The sequence below is a fragment of the Argiope bruennichi genome, chromosome 7, assembly GCF_947563725.1.
Source record: "Argiope bruennichi chromosome 7, qqArgBrue1.1, whole genome shotgun sequence".
Classification (NCBI taxonomy): Eukaryota; Metazoa; Arthropoda; class Arachnida; order Araneae; family Araneidae; genus Argiope; species Argiope bruennichi.
Window position 1 is genome coordinate 54,862,875 of NC_079157.1, and position 19,149 is coordinate 54,882,023.

Here is a 19,149-nt window from a genome sequence, read left to right on the forward strand (position 1 = left end):
TTACATATTCCTGAAAGTACAGGGTGACAGACCTTTAACTCCTTGTCAGATTAGCTACTATTGTACTCACAAAATCCCATACCAAATTTGATGTATTTAAATAATTCGGTTTTTGAGTAGCCGCGTTTACATATTCCTGAAAGTACAGGGTGACAGACCTTTAACTCCTTGTCAGATTAGCTACTATTGTACTCACAAAATCCCATACCAAATTTGATGTATTTAAATAATTCGGTTTTTGAGTAGCCGCGTTTACTTATTCCTGAAAGTACAGGGTGACAGACCTTTAACTCCTTGTCAGATTAGCTACTATTGTACTCACAAAATCCCATACCAAATTTGATGTATTTAAATAATTCTGTTTTTGTGTAGCCGCGTTTACTTATTCCTGAAAGTACAGGGCGTACAGACCTTCAACTCCTTGTCGGATTAGCTAATATTATACTCACAAAATCCCATACCAAATTTGATGTATTTAAATAATTCGGTTTTTGAGTAGCCGCGTTTACATATTCCTGAAAGTACAGGGTGACAGACCTTTAACTCCTTGTCAGATTAGCTACTATTGTACTCACAAAATCCCATACCAAATTTGATGTATTTAAATAATTCGGTTTTTGAGTAGCCGCGTTTACATATTCCTGAAAGTACAGGGTGACAGACCTTTAACTCCTTGTCAGATTAGCTACTATTGTACTCACAAAATCCCATACCAAATTTGATGTATTTAAATAATTCGGTTTTTGAGTAGCCGCGTTTACATATTCCTGAAAGTACAGGGTGACAGACCTTTAACTCCTTGTCAGATTAGCTACTATTGTACTCACAAAATCCCATACCAAATTTGATGTATTTAAATAATTCGGTTTTTGAGTAGCCGCGTTTACTTATTCCTGAAAGTACAGGGCGACAGACCTTCAACTCCGTGTCGGATTAGCTACTATTGTACTCACAAAATCCCATACCAAATTTGATGTATTTAAATAATTCTGTTTTTGTGTAGCCGCGTTTACTTATTCCTGAAAGTACAGGGCGTACAGACCTTCAACTCCTTGTCGGATTAGCTAATATTATACTCACAAAATCCCATACCAAATTTGATGTATTTAAATAATTCGGTTTTTGAGTAGCCGCGTTTACATATTCCTGAAAGTACAGGGCGACAGACCTTTAACTCTTTGTCAGATTCTACTCACACTCTGATAAGTGCCTACAGTATGGATGTTAATTCTGCGTACTGAATTTTATCTATTCATCTCTGTTTGTTTTGCAGTTGCCGTGTTAACTTATATTCGAACAGCCGGATAGACAAACTTCCTCTGAACTGATACAGTTCAAAACTTGATAGAAATCAATAAATTTGGTTCAAGCCCATGTACTAAGTTTTATCCGTCTAACTCAAAGAGTTTTTGAGTTATCTTTGTCACAGACAGACAAACAGACCATTTTCCAAAAAAAAGTGTTTTTTCAAACTCAGGGAAGTCTAAAACATGTAGATTCGTCAAAATCTGGATTTCAAATTTTTTGGCGACTCCAATATTTCCTCTATACTACGTATACGAGAAAAAAAAATTATTACGAAAAAACCACTAAATACATTACTGTAAAATTTTTACATGAAATAGTCATGTTATTAAATTTTTCTAATCCAACAGATAGTCAATAACCAATACAGATAGTAATCAATGCAGAAATAGTGATTTTATATTTGATTGTTAGCAAAATGGCATCAACGAAGGAAATTTTCAATGTGTTCTTTCGTTGTATGAATTCAAATCCACCGTCACTGATTCCTTTTTAATTTTGGACTTACATAAAAGACAGTGTTCAGATGAAGATATTGATACACACAAAGTTAAGACCAGAGATGTTGTACCTAGTATAACGACCGAAATGTTAGACTATATTTTATAAGAATTGGAATATCGCCTTGGCATTCTTTGAACTACAAAGAGAGCTAATATTGAAATTTATTACCGTAAATGGTTTTATTTCAAAGTTTATAGTATATCTTTATAATATATGAAAACAATCATATACCATTCATGCCAACCATACATATCAAATTATAATAATTTTTGAAATAAAGTTTTATAGTCAAGGAAAGATTTTGTGACCACCCTTTATATCCTCCAGGTCTTGGCCACCAATTACTGAGGTAACATAAATTCGAAAGACTCAAATCATTAAAAAAAAGTTCAAGTTATTAGGTTTCAGAAATTTTTAGAAAAATACATGAAGAGAATGTGTTTAAAAGTAAGATATAATATAACCTAATCAATTTAAACAAAAAAACCTTATATATATATATATATATATATATATATATATTTTATCAGCTGCTCAAAAGTTTTTCTCTTCATTTACGGAATATTTTTTGGTCGGTAAAGAAAAATGGTAAGTAAATTAATCTCGGTAAAGTAAATTAATATAAATTCGAACTGAAAAAATTTTTACGGGACTTGAACAACAACTCGAACTGCCACCAAAACCAGACTAAAAAAAAACTAATACACACAACTCCTTCCAGAAAATCAGATTTCCTTCTTCCCCAATCAATCCTTCATTCATGAATTCAACGTTTTCCATCTTCTGAAGAAACTTTTTCCTTCCGCAAAAGTGTGTGCGACAGTCACTATAAGCCTTGATTCTTCCCCACCACAAGCTTGTGATTCAGTCACGCAGGGGTGGGTGGCAGGCCACCACTCATTCCATCTTTTCATTTTCGTTCGAGAGGTTCAAACCCCCGGGTAGGCATCTTCTTCTTTTCTTTTCTGTTATTTTTGTGCGTTTTCTTTATCGATTGTGCTCTCTAGAGACACGGGGGAGTGCAGACACACGCTTGCAGACGCCACCCACCGCTCATGTGAACGAAAGAAAGCAGTGCACATCGGAAAAATCAATGTCGCAGAAAGTCCAAACCCTAGCACCTATCGTTCCTGTGGTCATAAAAATAACATGCTTCCGCCGCTTCAACTAGATGATAAGGCAGAAAGAAGAGGAAATAACGATGGTCGCAGGTCAGCAGTCCAAATGGCATCTGTGAGTCGAAGTATATAAATAAACACCAAACTAAATTTTATTCGGGTTCAACATTTATTAAATATGCTGACAGCCACACATGCACCATAGACATCCGTTTGAACCTCAAATTTCAGGAAGTGTCTTTTAGTACACAAGGATCTTTACTTTCTCGTACAGAAAGTATTGTAACCATCAAAAAAAATTCGATCTCGAGATTTTGACGAATCTCCATATTTCAGATCTTCCCGAGTTCGAAAAAACACATTATGTATGACATTGTGTCGGTCTGTCTGTGAACACAATAACTCCAAGATGCTTTGAACAACAAGGACGAAATTTTATATGTGGTCTTTATAAAAAATGTATAGATTTTTTTTACAAAATTTTGAGCAAATCTATTTAAAAGGATAAAACTATTCGAATATAAGTTAACACCATAAATGCATAACGAAGAGAGGTGGATTAAATTTGGTACACAGTTTTATCATCTACAGATTTAGATATCTATCATGTTCAGAACAAGTCGAAGCGTTGACCAACTGTCGGTCTCTACTTTCACAAGCATGTAAAAACAATGACTTAAAAAAATATTTGAAATTTTGAAAGCACTTTTGTGATTACAATTATAGTTTTGTGCAAAATTTTGGTTTCAATCAGTTGAGGAAAAGCGTTTTAAATACAAATTCAATTTCGGGTACTATAAGTTGCATGACAGGAATTAATCACAAAAAATTCACTAAGAATCACAGTAAAGATATTAAATTCCCGCTAAAGATTAATATTTCGCAACTATTGGTCTACAATTCGATGTGCAAGATGGTGGATAACAGCTTTATTAAAACGTACGCGGGAAAGTTTTGGAGAAATAATTCTTGCAAGTTATACGAAATACTGAAAGAGAAAGTTGTGAAATTGTCAAAAAAAAATCACCAAATTTTGATGAATCTTAATATTTCAGATTTTCTTGAGATCGAAAATATCGTTTTTTGAAATAAGGTCTGTTTATCTATCTGACAGTAAATATAACTCAATGAAAGAAGCAAGCAATTTAGAACATAGTCTTGAACCAAAAATAAATTTCCATCAAATTTTGGATGAAACCCGTCTGTGAGAAGTGTGAGTACATGTTACTCAAAAGAGCAAATGAATGAAATTCGATATAAGACTTTAAATAGCATAAAGAGGATTTTTTAAGTCGTTTAAAGCATCCTTCAAGTTTTAAATACATACTTATCTCTAACAATTTAGAAATCAGTCATTGGGACATGATTACAATGGACTTCGCCTATAAGAGAATTGCAAAATACTAGATTTTGCAAATTTTCGGCATATCCAAATATGGTATTTTTATGTAAAAACGTACTTTCCTACGTAGCTTAAAAAAATGTAAAGCAGCTAACATTTTTTTTTTAATTCTTATTATACCTTAAAAATAATAATTTTACAAACACATTATAATTGAAAAATATTCATTGCCATTCACTAAAATATCATTAAATATTAAAAGTGTAATAGAAAAAGTATACTTTGAATATTCAAATAGATTTAAACATCAGATCGTTTTAACTTTTTTTCCCTTCGAATAATTCAATGCTAGTACCGGAAGAATAAATACGTCAAACATCAAACACATGACAACAGTCAGAGTTTTAAAGGCATCGAAACACGTGGACCCAATAAAATTTACTTTTGAGGAAAAAATACATGGATTAAAAAAAAAAAAACTCCAAGTAGTTCAATTTTTCAAAAATATAAAAAAAAATGTTTTTCACATTTTTCAACTGTAAAGACGCAGATTATTCGTTTCCATAGCAACAATTGTAGAAGTTTGGTCCCAAAAGTACTTCAAGGAAACTCTCCACTAAAATTCACCAATTAGGGATACCTCCATAGAGATATTCGCAACCCCCCCCCCCCTTTCTATTTCCTTTTTCTTTATTTTTTAACACATCTTCGATTACAGTTTTCTTTTTCTACTTCTCACCTATGGCCTTTCTCCATTTAATCATGTCCCAAGCTTCTTTGAACTTTTCTTTCCTTTTCAGAAAAACAAAGTACTTAGGCATTGATTTTTAAAAAGAAAAGTTTCGAAAAGTCAGATAAATCCATAGAATAAAAAAAATCCTAGAAAGGTTTTCTTTTTTAATTTTGTTCTTTCCTTTTGAAATCGAACAAGAATGCACATGAATTAACACACAGAAAAGTAAATTTGAGGTATATTCTATTATGACAAAAAATATAATGCTTTTTACACAAACTTTGAAATAATTTTAATAAAGATAACTGTCTAGACATGAGTACTTAGAAACATTTCAGTATAAAAAGAAGAAAATATTTAATTGGTCTTGAAACTGCAATAATGCATGCAGAAAAATATTAATTACTTTTTAAAAAGTTGAAATAAAAATAATTTGGGAACTTTTAATTCGAAAAGCGAATATTAATTCGTAAAATGGTTCTTGAAATCTAGCATTTTCTCGGCAGAATCGATAAAAATATATTTCGATTGTGCCTTCAAAATAAAACATTATATTAAAGAATTTAGCAACATCTAAAGGAATTGATGATAATCGCAATTTCATTTTCAAAGCGTAAAAAAACGAATGCGATTGGATGTAAACCTTCTATTAGATAAATCAACATGAATCTCAGCTGTACTATTAAATATTATTGAAACAATGAAAGAAAACGAATTTAATGTGCAAATGAATCAATTGAAAATGTTACTTCAGAAGGAATGGGGAAAAAAAACTCGTCCCCAAGATTATCAACAAACATGCATAATTATGTTTGCAGAAGGGTACTGAATACATAAATCCAAGCTTTCTAAATATTTCATATGTAGTTTAAAATTCGATCTATATAATTTTTTTAAAGTATATCAACTGTTTCAGAATTTCTAGAGTCATAAACGAATTAATTATTCACATAATTGTAAGCTTTTTTTTTATCTTAAAAATTCTCATTTATCACATTTTACCTTTTGAGATTTTATTAGCTAATTCCACTTGCCAGGAGAATTTGTCTTCAAAATGCTTTCATTACATAAGAAAAAGAGCCAGCGAATTTTAACTACGAGTTCATTTCTTTTGATGAAAACATCAAAAGAAATCAATTTAAGATTTTTATTATATTACGAAGTTGCCCTTTTTTTTTACGATAACTGTTAACATAAAACAGATTAATAGATCATCAACCCTTTATGGTGTATATGTTACGAAATCACACCATGAATTCTTTATTAATAGATTTAAATAATTTGTTTTAGGTTATTGTGTGTGTGTGTGTGTGTGTGTGTGTGTGTGTGTGTGTGTGTGTGTGTGTGTGTGTGTGTGTGTGTGTGTGTGTGTGTGTGTGTGTGTGTGTGTGTGTGTGTGTGTGTATTGAAACTCTTAAGTACCTTTCCTCTTTGCATTTCCATAATTTTCTTAATTTAATTTAAAAGTACAATTGGTCTTCTAAATGCTCACAAAAAAATACTTTTTCAAAGGCCGACAAGTTTTTATTCCGTGCTGATTTACGATAAAGTATCAAAATCAAAAAATCTAACAGGTTCAAACATTACTTTTTTTTTCCTTCAATAACTATACAAGGTCGCATAATGCCTTAATTTTGATGATAATTTGAAAATCGTTCAGGAAATTCAGAGGAGATTCCGAAGGCGGCAAAATTGTAAAAATATAAAATATCGTAATAAAGATAAAATATCGTAATATGTGTGTGTGTGTGTGTGTGTGTGAGTGTGTGTGTGTGTGTGTGTGTGTGTGTGTGTGTGTGTGTGTGTGTGTGTGTGTGTGTGTGTGTGTGTGTGTGTGTGTGTGTGTGTGTGAGTATATATTGAAACTCTTAAGTACCTTTCCTCTTTGCATTTCCATAATTTTCTTAATTTAATTTAAAAGTACAATTGGTCTTCTAAATGCTCACAAAAAAATACTTTTTCAAAGGCCGACAAGTTTTTATTCCGTGCTGATTTACGATAAAGTATCAAAATCAAAAAATCTAACAGGTTCAAACATTACTTTTTTTTTTCCTTCAATAACTATACAAGGTCGCATAATGCCTTAATTTTGATGATAATTTGAAAATCGTTCAGGAAATTCAGAGGAGATTCTGAAGGCGGCAAAATTGTAAAAATATAAAATATCGTAATAAAGATAAAATATCGTAATATGTGTGTGTGTGTGTGTGTGTGAGTGTGTGTGTGTGTGTGTGTGTGTGTGTGTGTGAGTATATATTGAAACTCTTAAGTACCTTTCCTCTTTGCATTTCCATAATTTTCTTAATTTAATTTAAAAGTACAATTGGTCTTCTAAATGCTCACAAAAAAATACTTTTTCAAAGGCCGACAAGTTTTTATTCCGTGCTGATTTACGATAAAGTATCAAAATCAAAAAATCTAACAGGTTCAAACATTACTTTTTTTTTTCCTTCAATAACTATACAAGGTCGCATAATACCTTAATTTTGATGATAATTTGAAAATCGTTCAGGAAATTCAGAGGAGATTCCGAAGGCAGCAAAATTGTAAAAATATAAAATATCGTAATAAAGATTTAATAATAAAGTAAATTTTATTTTAAAAAACAAAAAGATTCATATCACGATGCCGAAAACCGTTTTGGGATATAATTTAAGGTGATATTTAAGAAAGGATGGTGCTTGTTATGAGTTTTCAAAAATTATAATGTTGTGCAAAATTTTGACTTTCATTTTAGAGTTAGCATCAATTTCCTCTTTACCGCTCTGCTTTTCCAACGAGTCTCCATATATCAATTTATTTTGAAAAAATTAGACTTCTTTATATGCATTTTTAATAATGGTCTATTTTATCTAAACATTAAACATTTCTTTAATGATTCTTCATATTATATTTTTACAGATATTATACGTAGAATACAAGGGGCTTGAAGTACTATACTCTAGATAACGTATAATTATTTCCCAAGGAAATACGTTGCACAAGTAGCAAAAACATAACCAAGGCGTACACAGACAACAGCAATTTGCAACGTAAACAGACAGAAAATAACTAATTAGGAAATAGCAATAGTGCTTATAGTATATAGCTAGAGAACTCGCTACGAGGTCAACGCCATAAAGACAATTTATTTAACTGAATAGCTTCAGTACTTCTCGTTTATATAGGATTTCCAAAAGCGTATGGAATTTTTCAGAAGAATCTCCGTATTTCATTTTTTAATAAAAATAATGCCAAAATTCCTATATTTACCGAAACCTTTATTTTTGTCACCAAGTTGCCAAATAGGTCGCCAAGATCGGTGGTCATTGGTCTGGCATCCATTCAGCAATCCTTACAAATAACTGTAAATCTTTCTTCCTTACTATGAAACTAACAGCGCAGAGATACAAAATTACAAATTCGTAACAGTGCGTTATTTGTGCATGAAACATTTTATGTATCAAAACGAGCTATATTATGTATTGAATCTTACTTTATCACGCATTAAATATTGCTACATTATGCGTTAAATGTAGTATATATCGATAATCAATAAACTGGCAATTAATATTTTACGATATTATTCTAGTTCTCATTAATAAAAATTGCACTGCTTCTAATAACTGTCGATTCAAACAAGCTGTAAGGGTGATTTTCACAAATAAACAGTTTAAGTTGACAGCTCCTTACAGCCGTCGGAAGATAACGAATAACAGATTGACACCGCGATAAAGAGACAAAGATCAAGGCAGCGATAGCAATGTGTCTTTATTCTGCAATTAGATTTATTTCTTAAAACTGCTTTTTCAGTTTAGCGCAGAGAAGCCAACATCATGACTGTTGTATCATTTAAAAATATCCTAAAAATTATTAGTTAATGATAATATAATGAAGTACTAACTATAGCAATTTTTAACAACAAAAAGATATTATCGAGCTTACTAGGTGATGCTATCCAAAATGATATTTTGATTGATTAGAACAGTATGAAAAATCAATTAATCTTTTGAGCACAGCATGAGTAATATTTGTAAATTAATACATGTTAACAAAAAAGTCGATTACAAAATATTCTTAATCGATAAAGTATATTTACAATCAAATATTTATGCATTTAGTTCTTATTAAAGTCTTTAAGATAACATTAGAGTACTTTTCTAATCAAATTGATATGCACTTGGTCATAACTCATAAAATGGTTTTGTAGAGAAGATATTCTTATATAGAAGTAAATAAGAAAAAAACTATTCTAACCTTTTATAAAGTGTAATGATATAAACTAGCCGATTTCGGAGACCAATCTTTGGCTCCAGTTATTAACAGCATTCAGTTAGGTAATGCCAACCAGCATTGATTAAACACATCTTATCACCAATGTATAATTTTTAGTTTTAAATTATATTTCACAATAAATATAAAGCTTTTTGAATGGTTAATTATGCAAGCAAAGTAAAGAATTAATTGGCGATTAAAAACTGCGAAATCGGTCCAACTGTTAAGACTAGGCGCTGTAACAAAATTCTATTTTGCAACATCTTTATAAAATAGAGGGCAGGCGAACTTGAGAACGTATTTAAACATCATGGGTTTTAACATGAAAAGCGGAACAGTAGTTAAGATTGGAGAACTTTGTTTTGATTTTGTTCTTTTCGTAAAAAATTTACAGTAAAGTACAATTTTATGATTTCTTTCGAAATGATAAGAAACAAATGGCCATTATGATGTATCTAGAGGCCATTAGGCTTTCATATGAAATAAAATTTGGTGAAATTAAAACAATAATTATTGACTGAGGGGCTGGTTTTTCAAGTTATTTTAAATCTATAAAATAATTAGAAAAACCAGTCCCTCAGTCATAACCACTCAGATAGTTTATTTAAGATAATTATTTTACTAATAAAATTAAATACTGCAGCTTAAAGGTTTACACACCGATGGTAAGAAAATTTTTGTACTTATTATGATTTATTTTAAACGCTATTTTAGGTTTAAAGACCAAATAAATAAATTGCCACGAAGAAATATCTTTATTGCCCAAAACGCTTACCAGACAACAATTATCTTTCTCTTTACTTTAAAACACTCTGAAATTGTAAAATAATGCAGTTTCTCAAAATATAAACAAGGCATTAAATCAGTTTCTCAAATCATCAAGGCAAATTCTAGCACAAAATGCTACAATGGTAAACTTATGTGCAATGCGTCATACAATGAAAAATGTACTTAAAAGATTTGCTGTTTCATTAGAGCACATAGTTGTATAACATGCGCAATTTTATCTGAAATGGGATAGAAATCACAAGAGTGGATTCATAATAAAATAACTATTTTAATGAAATGCAATCTCTTCCATACAGAAAGATGAGGTTTATCGTATAGAACATTTACTTCGCAACCCGCGACTTTCTATGCATAACTCGTTTCCTTGCATGTCATCTTTCTTGGTAGTGAAACCGACTGAATCCAGAACACACACACACACACACACACACGGACATAAAACAATTTCCATCAGTAAGTTATACCTAATTTGATTGACTGATGATTTCCTTAGCAAAATATTACTAAGCATCGAAGTGTGATAATTGCCTTGTTATTTTAACAGACTAAGCTATTATGCTTATTGTATACTTAAATTACATGCCATAACATCATAGTGCCACAAACGTGAATACATAATTTATTTCAAATTGCATATTGCTTTTTATGGTAATGTGATTTCAGTTTCAGATTCATCATATAGATTACGCAAATAATTAGCAGAATCTTTCTTCCTTAATTTCCAAAAACAGAACAAAATCATACGATTAATTTTTTGATTAAAAAAATGGAGATTTGAATTTCATTGCAACAAGAGAATCTATTGTTGAAAATTATATAAACAATTATTTTTTAAAAATTGTAAAAATCCAGGAAAAAAACTCCACGGTAAAAAAAATGGCATCCTTAAAATGACAATTTATTTGAAATATTAATATATGGCCAAAGAAATCAGTTCTTAGCCAGTAATATTTTCGGTAGTTATTGCGGTAAAACGTTAAAATCTAGTTTAATTTTAATTAATTAAAAATTTAATTGAACTTCAAAAAAACGGATCCAAAAACACATTTCCGTCTTTCAAAGTATAACCGTGCCTACCTTGTAGTTTTAGTTCAAACAGTTTGTCCTGCAGAGGACTAACATATACATAGTCTCCTTTATTAGTAGTAGAGATATAGATTATAAAACAAAACAATATTTTTAAAAATTATTTTAAAATATTTTTTAAGAGTACAAAAAGATTAGAAGTCACAGTTTTACTGCCATGCTTATATATTTCTTTAAACGATATATAATGATATATATTATATACCGTATCCCATCAAAACAATGATACACTGAATCTTTAACGAATCTACACTGAATCCCTGTCTATTCTTTTTTCCAACGAATGGGGGAGGTCAAATAATCATTCCTGATTTACTCTTGAGAATATAAATACGAAATTAAGGCAATATTCTCTCAGAATGAAGAAGAAAGTAAGCAAGGAGGCAGGAAATTGCTTGAGAACACACAATAGAACAGAATCTACATTTAAGAATGAAACTTTCTTTTTTTTCTTTTCTTTACAACAAAGAAAAGAAAAGTAAGTTAAGAGACCAGCAACGTGAAACGAATCAGAAATACGAAAGACCAAAACAAAGCAAACATTTACTTAGAGAAAGTAACGATACTCGGGCCAGCAGAGCAGAGGCGCCACAAAAACCCTCCCAACCGTAAAAGGTAAGGCAACCTACCAGAGAAATTTTAAAGTTTTCTGGAAGGGGTCTCCGGTTTCACTCTTTCTCCAACACTCTATCGATCGTGTCTAAACATGCAGTGACCAGGAACGCTTCTACCCTTCCCTTGAGCGCCAATGCTTGAGGGACTCGGAGTAAAAGGACTTGGAAAATCCATTACTAAGTTTGAAGTTTAGAAGATTAGGAAGAGGTAAAAGCGCCAAGGGGCTTGCTTCAACGAGCGCAATTCGATTTTTTAATAAAATTCGGATTATGTATCGGGAAAAAGATAGTAAAAAAAAGTAATCAGTTTCAATGAAAAAGCAAAGACAGAAAAAAAAAAGTATTCAGGAAGGATATGAAAAAGATAAGTAAGCATAAAGTAACGCGTATATTACTTATTAAAATGCGATACCAGCGGCGAAGGAGAGATCGCTTTCATTCAAAATGTAGAGTTTGTCAAATAGTAAGCTCGAATTTTTTTAAAGTCAAGAAACTGGGTTTCATTAGGAAATACCATTTTATTACTCAACTTCAGAAGCTGTCAACAGGGAAGGATTAAAAGTTAGGGGATCCCAAAATGAAAGAGAGAGTAATGAAATTGTTCGTCACATTTTCTCTGGCAGGCTTTGAATTAAGTAGCTGCCTAGGGCCACTAAGCTGAGAAAAGGCCACACACAGATCGATAAAAATGCTTTATTTTCCTAATTGCTAAATAAATAAGTTTTTTAAAAAATACAAATTCTATGAATGATAAAATATTAGGACAATATTAATACTTGGTAAAGAATAACAGGTCAAGTTCTATCATATTATTTCATTATGTTCACTTAAGTTATTATAATATTTATGAATTCGAACATCTGTTTCAATAACATTGTGTACATACGTGGATACTGGGCAGTTTTGCGTCGTTTTATACAAATATAAACAAAATAAACTTTTACAAACTTAATTAAGTAAAAAATATTTATCTAAAATAAATAATTAACATGTTAAAAATGTGCAATTAAATTGAATATCTTATTAGAAGAGGGGCCATATAATGTGCCCTGCCTAGGCCAGCAAGATACGTAAATCCGCAATTACACATTTTAGAAGATTCTAAGAATTTAAAAGCCTCAAAGCCAAAGGCCCATCTAGCTTGATCAGCTAGCTCACGGATTTTTATAGTCTACTGTAGTAAAATCTATCTGATAGTTCTCCTGATGCGTTTACATATCTAACAGTATATTATTAAAAAATATCTGGTTTTTTCTTCTAGCGCATCCTTTAATTAACACCAACACCCGTCCTCTAAATACATCCTTTACATGAAAATGTTCGTTTAGAAATTGTTTGATATTGAACAAACAACAAAACTAAGATAAAATTCTTTTTCTTCACGTAAAATATAATAATAATAACAGAAATGATAAAATAAAAAGAGCGTTACAAACTTTTCTTTTTATCATCTAAAATAAGGTGCCATTATTTTCAGAGCTTTAACTCGATACCAGGATTGCGGATAAACAGCCATTTTAAAATTAAAATGGACATTACAAGAGTAAAAATTCGAAGTGTCCTGTTAATAATAGTTCCCTCTGATTATTGCATCGATGTCACTTCACAATCTTAGTTACGCAACAATTCAAACTTCTTACATTTTATTTTTCTTCGACAGATCTTGAGCCTGTTGAAAAATAAGCACGGTCTCTATGATTTTGTTGCCTGCAATTAAGCAGATAATTTTTCAAATCCTGTCGGAATCAATCAGCTGACGGTATAAAAATTTAAAATATTTAGATAAATCTAATTGGGAATAGCAACATCGCATTAAATATTACTTCGAAATGTTTTATAATTCAAGAGTCCGATATAAAAGTAAATATTCAAGTACAAACATCTTCCCATTAACTTGATCGACATAATGGAAATTAATGAGGTGCAATGCTACTTAATCATGCGCAAGAGTTCTTTCGAAAACTTCCAGTAATTCATAAATGCTCTTATATTATAAAAATTTGTGGCTTTTCGCATGGCATTTATAACCTTTTCCGTTATTTTGGCGAATTGATTTATTAGATAATCTACGCAAAAGCCATTAGGGGCAAATTTCGTGATTCTGAACGAAGGCCAGATGATGAGAGCCCCACGAAAGCTATAACTTTTTTTCCAACTAAGAAACAAGTATTAGCATCAAAAACACGACAGATTCTCATGCTCATATGTACAGATATTTAAAGAAATTCAGATTCCAATATGGAACAGAATTCTACAAATATCGTTCATTACAAACTCCATTTTAAATAAGGAAACAATGAGAATGTCAAGTTTTTACAGATTTCGTAATGAGAGGGCTCATTATTTATAAGATTAAACACGTATTTATAAGATATTTCATAACACACATTTTTCACCATTTTCATAAATATTTTTAAACATCAGTTCAACTAAGTTTCTAAAATGTTGTTGAAAAATTTTATTTTTACAGTAAAGCGCTGGTCGTTTGCCCTTTTCCCTTTTTCTGGTGATGCTGCACACATTCGTTGAGCATTTATCATTCGAAACTTAACTCGGGTGAACAGCTGACGTTAAATTATGTCGACAAACTTATGGATAAATTTGGGAGAGAGAGAAAAAAAAAATGATAGAAATTACGAATATTGTTTCAACAACTTAAGTTGTCATTCATTTTAATTACTGAAGCAACGTTTCTTTTTCAGGGATTCATTTTATTTGCTAATGTGTATCGTATAAATGTAGGGCGTGCGTAAAAAAATCTAATCCATAAGTTGCCTTTTTTCCTCCCTTTTTGTCAAGCTTTGATCTTTAATTCTCCTCCCCCATTCTTTGTAATACTGCATACAATCGTTGGAACACACACTTGTTAGCTGACTCAACAGGTTTGCAATTCACGTGTGTTCGTGAATTTTGACGCGAATGTCACTTGCTGTCAGTAACAGCAAATGAATTAATCAGCTTTTTATTGTGTGTGGAAAAAAAAAATGAATCAATACTACAAACAATTAAGACCACAATGATTTTATGGAACATTAAAGTTCGATATAATTTAATATAATAATTTACTTACTCTACAAATAAATATAAAATTATCATAGAGAAATTTAAGAATGAGAAATTTAAAAAAATAAATATCATGTAAAAAAAATTGATTTTGTCTAGATATTTCCAGTTAACAAAAAAAAAAATTTTTAACATAAAGTTGCATACTTTTTGATAATTTCTTAATATTTGATTTTTCATTAATAATGATTCCAATTTGTTTAGTAATAAAAAAAATTTTTAGCGGATGCGATATTTTGAAACTTATTAATAATTCGAGGGGGGGGGAATAGTGATGGAAAAAGTTTTAGTAGCAACAAGACTTTTTAGCTTAATTCTATTAGTCAAAAAGATTGATAACCCCAAAAAAGTCCTGATTAATCTTTTTTCTATCCATTTAAAATCTAATAAATTTTTCTTAATTTAAATTCTAATAAACAATAAGTGGTATACCGGGAGAAAAAATCGAACTCATACAAAACAGTTTTTCTCGAATAATATATGATAAATAGATAATATTTGCTTAAAAAATTGCTTTTTCTTAATTCTGTTTTTTCAATTGTTGTTAAATTATTGAACAAAGCGAATTTCACGTTACATCAAAACCATAGCTTTACTTTTTCAATTGTGTTGATACTGGCAAGCGGTCTCAAAAATAGCAACGAGATGGAAGGTAGGAATAAAACGACTTTTTTGCCCCCAAAAGTGTCTACAAAAATACCCAGAAAGAGGATGGATGTTGGTGGGAGTTCCAACTCAAATGAAGATGCGATTTCGCAGTTTTCTACTATTCGGTATGTCTCTCTTTTGGTGTAATAAAAAGCGAACAGCACTGGAAGAGAAAATTACTTTTTTTAACGAGGCGACGTTCTCTCGTGAACAGCTTCACAAAAGCACTTTATTTTATTAATCAATAACCGAACACGCTCAACTCATTGGAAATGGATTTATTCCTTTCACTTCAAATACCGTGACATCATTCGATTTCGGGTAAAAAAAATGTGATGCAATGCCTCGACGGGGAGCGGGAGAAAAAATATTTTTAAAGCTCCAAGAATTTTAATGATACAACCGTTACTTCACGAGCAGGAAATAGTAGATTAACTGGAGAATTTCGATTCATATTACGTATTACATAGAATAGATAAAACTAATTAATATTTAGTTCTTATTATTTCTGTGTTGATATCATTGATAATAATATTTCATTACAGAGTTTAAATAACTTTATAAAGCATACAAAGTTATGAAATCATTAAACTGCCTGATCTTCAAATCAAATGATGGTGAAAAATTATGACGTTACGTTACTGTTATAATATGTAAAGACATTTACATACAATTTTTTGCAAGATAGTAACATAAAAACGTTTCAATCGATCAGATATTTAAAAAAGCATTGATACTAACATTAAGAATTTAAAATTTCAGGCGCTAGCACGGGCGTGTCTATATGGGAGATAAAATTTATAGGAATTCTAATTAAATGCAATTGATAAAATCAGGAAAAAAAGAAAAACGATAATAACAAAATATACGAATAAAGAATAATACATCAATTCACTCAATCCTGATAAGCAGAGATCGATAAATATTTTTTAACTGATAAATTTGAAAAATTGATAACAATTGACACTTTGGTAAATTGAAAATAATATTAATAAAAAAAATATACATTTATTTTCAAAAGAAGTGAATTTTTTTTTTTTTTTTTTTTTTTGAATATTTGGATATCTTATTTGTAATATAGAGGTGGAAAAGATTCCATTTATTTATTTCCGTCTAGTCCGATTGATAAATGAATATAATATAAATGGAATATAAGAAAGATCCATTTTATTCAGATTCAAATTCCATTTAATTCAATTCAATTCTCATCAATATCTTGAAAAAATATAATGATGAAAAGATATCTCACATTTTGGTTTTAGAATGTGAGAAATAATTTATTCACATTTTCCAATAGCAATTTGCTTAAATATAAATCTTGTTTAAGAAACTAACTTCAACTACCTAGATTTCTCAAACTTGTTATATATTTGATTCTAAAATAAAACTTTTACGCAAATCATTTAAAAGATATCGTAAATGCTTGAACAGAAAAAACAAATAATAAAAATATAAAATGTATTGCCACTAGAAAGATGTATAAAAAAAAAGCATATAAGAGCATTCCAAAAATTAATTTTTCAAAACTATCAATATCTGAAAGAATATAATTTTTTTTATCATTTTTTAAGAAATAATAAATTATGATTCTAGAAATGTTAATTTTTTGGATAATGTACAAAAATTCCAATATTTATTCAATAAACAAAAATGCTTTGCTGAAGCAATACTTTTAATTTATAAGTTGAATCTAGTAAAAATTTTAAAAGAATGAACCAAAAGAAAAGAAAAAAAATTTAAAACAGAGTTCATAACAAGCAAATTTGAATATTTTTATCATAAATTACAGTGAATCTAATTTTTTAAATAATATATTTTATATCAAATGTTAATTTTGCAATTATCAAAAATTATAACTATTATAAATGTATAAAATTAAATTTATGCTATTTCTGCTTTTATTCTTCTCCTCTCCTGCTAACAAAATGTGAAAGTTTGAAGATGAGGGTGCCTCTCAGGTATTGTTTCAATTACCTCAACATAATTCAAAATTGTGAAATCTTTGTCTCAAAATAATTTTCATTTATCTTTTAATATGAAATGCTAACATAATTTAACTTAACTAAAACCTTTTTTTAATTCAATTTAATACTCATATACAATATAGAAATATAACAAAATGCAAATTATTTAATTTTATGCAAGTGCTAGGAAAGTTTCAAAAATTATTTATTTACTACATAATTGTTCAAATCTTGAAAAATCTATTTATCTTTCATTAAAACAAGCTGTAAAATAATTAGTTATAAAAACTGATACACTAAATTTTATTAATTCTCTTATTATTATTGGAGATTTGTTGTTACCCAGAATATGATTAAATATCAATTGGATTCCAAATTTAATGTATTATCAATTTTAATTTCCAAAAGAAATAACTGAAAAAGGTCTTTTATATGCACTAATTTCAAATTCACATTTCTTACTTTTTGGAAATAAATAAATAAATAATAAAAAAAAGCTAACACTTCATAATCCATTTTAAATAAAGTAATAATTCTTCTGGACAGTTTTCGAAATAATTAATTGTGTTCTTACTCTAGAACACATAAATAAAAATTATTAAAAAAAAATAATGATAATTTTTTTTAAAGAATAAATTGTTCCATTTAAATTTAATTTAACACAAACTAAAATTTCTTTTTTTTTCATCCACATGAAAGCTATATAAAATTTTGTATGACACCAATAAGTATAAAAATTAATATATCATTAAAAAATGCTCAAAATATTGTATTGCAAAATAAAGTTATTTAAATTCCCTTGAGAATGCCCTTTTCCAATTCATAATAATTATTTTTAAGACAAAAAACATTGTATGATGCATATTAAAATTTTTCTATAGAATTTAATAAACTATAAATGTTTTTTTAATAATCCAATCAAAATATATTTTTTTCAAAAGGTACTTGAAGTACAAGGTTTAAGTACTTGAAAAATCTGAAAATATTGTTTCAAACAAAAATATAAGAACTTGGCATTTTTAACAATAAAGAAATTAAGGAACTTTATATTTTTCTTCAGAAGTTAATAATGGAAAATATTCATAAAATAGCAATTAGATACCTCTGAATAAACCAAATATTCTTTTTTTTTTATTATAATCAATGAATATTTACTATTAAAATAATACTAATTATATATAATAACAAAAATATTGATTTTTCTCGTTGTTATAGTAATCTGATTGATCCGGCAAAATCTGTTTCTTATTTTTGCATAATGCAAATGCAGGAAAATATAGGGAAAAAATTGTATATTGATTTAAAAGTGAAATAATTATGAAAGCTGTAAATAAAAACGAACTTAGTGTAACTTACGCTTGGCAGCAGAGAGCAAATCTTTAACTTCTTTAATCAATACTTTAATTGAAGCACTAGTTCTGTCCAATTCTTTTTCATATGCGTGAAGATTTTCCCGAAAATACGGACTGTTGGTTAGACAATCCGTAAATTCTAACGGTAGTAATCCCATTATTAAATGGATTTTATCTCTCCCAGCACATCAATTCCAAACATTAAATTGAGGTGCTTTATTCCTTGAAGTTCAGAAGAAATCATTTCAAAATGTAATATCGAATCGTACCGTTTGTGATCATGTTTTTAAACCCAGAACTCAATACTTTTTTCCCATCACACATCACAGACAACTAGCACACACACAGTTCCTCCTGCTATGATGTTTAATATGTTA

General features: G+C 29.5%; 1 protein-coding gene across 2 annotated transcripts in view; it reads right to left on the reverse strand.

Annotated features, from left to right (window-relative positions):
* LOC129976084 (rho GTPase-activating protein 26-like) overlaps window positions 1-19,134 on the reverse strand; it is a 258,723-nt gene extending 239,589 nt beyond the window's left edge. For both annotated transcript variants that reach the window (XM_056089459.1, XM_056089458.1), the window contains exon 1: window positions 18,777-19,134. In XM_056089459.1, the coding sequence (XP_055945434.1) occupies window positions 18,777-18,930 (154 nt within the window). In that variant the 5' untranslated portion in view covers window positions 18,931-19,134. The remainder of the gene's footprint in view (window positions 1-18,776) is intronic.
* Between the last annotated feature and the right edge of the window lie 15 nt (window positions 19,135-19,149).